This window comes from Chanos chanos, chromosome 3, assembly GCF_902362185.1.
Source record: "Chanos chanos chromosome 3, fChaCha1.1, whole genome shotgun sequence".
In the NCBI taxonomy this organism is placed as follows: domain Eukaryota; kingdom Metazoa; phylum Chordata; class Actinopteri; order Gonorynchiformes; family Chanidae; genus Chanos; species Chanos chanos.
The window spans coordinates 41,946-45,932 of NC_044497.1; the positions used below are offsets into that span (position 1 = coordinate 41,946).

Below are 3,987 nucleotides of genomic sequence, written 5' to 3' on the forward strand. Positions count from 1 at the left end.
CGTGACACAGGTACCACAGCGTGACACAGGTACCACAGTGTGACATAGGTACCACAGCGTGACACAGGTACCACAGCGTGACACAGGTACCACAGTGTGACATAGGTACCACAGTGTGACATAGGTACCACAGCGTGACATAGGTACCACAGCGTGACACAGGTACCACAGCGTGACACAGGTACCACAGTGTGACATAGGTACCACAGTGTGACATAGGTACCACAGTGTGACACAGGTACCACAGTGTGACACAGGCACCACAGCGTGACACAGGTACCACAGCGTGACATAGGTACCACAGTGTGACATAGGTACCACAGCGTGACACAGGTACCACAGCGTGACATAGGTACCACAGCGTGACACAGGTACCACAGCGTGACACAGGTACCACAGCGTGACACAGGTACCACAGCGTGACATAGGTACCACAGTGTGACATAGGTACCACAGCGTGACACAGACACCACAGTGTGACACAGGTACCACAGCGTGACACAGGTACCACAGCTCTGTTTACAGGGCAAATAATGGTGTAGTGTGCAAAGACAGAGGGACCACACTGGGCCATAGTCTTATGTTTCTCATCCTTCTGTCATTTATTGCTATAACTATTAAAGTGTTTATTGCTCTGTGAATATACGCCCTGTACTGGATATATGGAGCGAAAATATTGTCTCTGTGCTGTCTGGTGCTCTTCTACAATAGGAAGGGAAGTCAAAAACACATGTACACATCTACTTGTGCGTTCTCTTTCTCTTTGGTTATATGAAAGACTTTACCGATTAATGAAAACTTACTACTTTGAAAAATAGGTAAGGAAGAATTGTAATGCATCATTTCTCTATTTTGAGAAATCTTAGGAAAAAAGGTTCGTTTTATGTTTTTAATGAGTGATTTTATAACATGATAATTGTATATCTCTGGTCATTTCTACAGTATTTAATAGGACTTTTGTCCCCTGTTGTCATTTGCCAAGTGCATAGATCCTTCACTTACATTAAAACAAAGAAAGAATTACAAATTATGTTTCTGTTCATTTGTCTTTGCAACATGTTCAGAAAGAGGCGTTAGACTATTGTTTAAACATGATGAGCTGGAGCCAGTTTGTTGTTTTATAAGAATTATCAGAATTCAGTAAGTCATAGACCTGCTTTAAAGGGTAAAGTGTGAGTTTTGTGTTGAAAATGTGCACAGAGTTTATGGCCAAGTAATAGGCATTTTAAATGAATAACTTTCATGCCTATTCTGATAATAAGAGCGCCAGCATCTATAATGTTTCTCTCCATTTTTAATACAATTTGTTCATTCTCTCAGTCAGACATGAGTAATGTTTTTGGAGTGTTGGTATAACTTGCACTTGTCACATAACTTGTCTTTTTTTCTCCCGGGTTTTTTTCTTTCTTTTGTGAAGGGTTTGCACCTTGCATTTCTTAATGTGATGTCATGCTCCGTCGCACATGGAAACACATTCACTCATGACTCACTGAGTTGAGCACTGTAGTGCACTTTCAAAGAAAGGATCCATCCACTATGTGTGTCTCTCAGCCTTATTCTTTGTGTGAACGTGTCATGTGTATGTGTGTGCGTGCGAGTGTGTGTTTGTGTGTGTGTGAGTGTGTACATATGTGTGTGGGCGCATGCGCATGTGCGTGTGTGCGTATGTCAGAGTATGTGTGTGTGAGTGTGTACATATGTGTGTGGGCGCATGTGCGTGTGTGCGTGCGTATGTGTACATGTGTGTCAGGGTGTGTGTGTGTGTGCGCACGCGTCAGAGTCTCTGTGTGTGTGTGTGTGTGTGTTAATGTGCAGCATATCGCTAAAGGCAGTTTGTCTCTGCAGTGCTAGTCGTTTGTGCCCAAAAACTAAATTTACAAATAGTAGGTATTTTAAATTATATTTTAAGATATTATTATGATGTTTTTTTAGAAAATGTTATTTCACACAAAACATACCTTATCTAAGAGATTTATATTTACATTTAAGATTCAAGATCTTGTTCAAGATCTTGGTGTTTATACTCAGACTACCTTTATGAAAAGGAGGAGTAATTCAAGTTTTCCGTGCAGGATATAAAGTCTTTCTGGCCTTACTGACAGTCTTTCATCGCAATATAAACCCTCCACACATTCATTCATCTGTCTCGCTCTCTCTCTCTCAGACACACACACACACACATACACACGCGCGCGCACACACACAGAGTTCTCAGCATCCCTGTATGGCACTTTGCATTGTTCTGCATTTCTTTGAATTCCATTGACTTCAGAAAAAAAAAAAAGTATCAAAAGATGAAAGGTCAAGGCTAGGGATCAGGTAGAGGTCATATCTCAGACTCCCGGCGGTATGACCTTTGCTCCAGGCCACGAGGGTTCTGCAGCCTCTCAAACTCGTGACAGGGTGTTCGGTTCGGGCTGAGGCTCATCGCCTGGTCACCTCTCTCTGCTGCCTCTTCCTCTTCTTCTTCCTCACGACTGAGGAAGGCCAGCTCATTCTCATAGCAGAAGGAGTTAGAGCTTGGTGGCAGGTATTTATTCTCCAGCATGTCCTTGGCACTGCAGCGTGGTGTAGACGGCACCTCATAGGTCTTGTGGAAGTGCGAGTAATCCACCTTGTACTGGTTCTTCTCCTCATACAACACAGGTTCGAAACGGTGCCCCCAAAGGATCTCGCTGGCGAGGTACGAGCTGCGCGCCTGGGCAGTCATGGCTGTTGCCTCCACCATGCCTTCCAGGATCACCACGATCTCAAAGTCGGCAGAGTCCAGGTCTTGCTTGCTGATTCCAAATAGCGGGCTGTCCTCATCGATCTCATGCAGTATGGTCAGTGGAGAGACGAGGAAGATGCGGTCCAGCCCTTTGTCAAAGCCCACATTGATGTCTAGCTGGTCCAGTGGGATGTATTCTCCCTCCGCTGTGACACGTGGTTTTATGAGCTGAGCGCGAACATGTGCCTCTACAATATGACTCTTCCGAAGGTTCCCAACTCGCCACATCAAGCACAGCTTCCCATCCCGGAGAGCAATGACGGCATTGTGGGAAAACAGCAACGTCTGTGCCCGCTTCTTAGGCCGTGCCATCTTGGCCATAATTGCGCCTATCATGAAGCAGTCAATGATGCTACCCACAATACTTTGGAACACAACCAAGAACACAGCCAGTGGGCACTCTTCTGTCACACAGCGAAACCCATAGCCAATGGTTGTCTGCGTCTCAATGGAAAAGAGAAATGCAGCAATGAAGCCATTGACCTGCAAAACACAGGGTGTGAAGTTGTCATCACCAGCTGGGTTGTCAAGGTCACCATGGAAAAGGGCAATGACCCAGAAAGCCAGCCCAAATGCCAGCCAGGAAACCACAAACACCAGTGTAAAAACCACTAGCATATATCGCCAGCGGATGTCCACACAGGTAGTGAAAATATCAGCTAGGTAGCGCTGCGATTTCTCCTCCATGTTGGTGAACTGAACGTTGCATTGGCCATTTTTTTTAACAAAGCGACTGCGGCATTTCCGGCGCGTGTGGATCTTACCATTTCCATAGCCATTCATGCCACCACCGCTGCCATGCATCGTGGTCAGACGAAGCCCGTCCTCCTCAGATGACACAATGCTGTACCGACTGATTCGTCCCACACTCATTTTCAGTCTCTCTTCCTTCTGCTGCCTCTGTCTGCCAGTCTGCTTCCTCCTGGGAGTTAGGGCAGTCTTGTGTTTATGTGGAGGTTTAAGACTTTCGACACTCACATTCCCTCAACACAAACACTCCCCCAGCTGTGTTTCAGTCCTTGAGGAGAGGGGGGTGGTAACGTGGGTCAAGGAGCAGCTGTAATAGTCTGACTGGCAGGATGCTGTGAAGAGATGGACACAGGTATCAGGTTCGGACATGATGCTAAATATTGATACTTAAATAATACTCAAGTAATATGTGTAAAATCAATATCATGCTGTTGTAAAGCCAATATCATAACACTAGGGTTAGGGTT

At 45.3% G+C, this 3,987-nt stretch overlaps 1 protein-coding gene across 1 annotated transcript; it reads right to left on the minus strand.

Moving 5' to 3' along the window:
• Positions 1–2,326: 2,326 nt before the first annotated feature.
• kcnj12a (potassium inwardly rectifying channel subfamily J member 12a) lies at positions 2,327–3,643 on the minus strand. The gene has a single exon (XM_030768160.1). The coding sequence runs from the start codon at positions 3,641–3,643 to the stop codon at positions 2,327–2,329; it is 1,317 nt and encodes a 438-aa protein (XP_030624020.1).
• Positions 3,644–3,987: the final 344 nt, after the last annotated feature.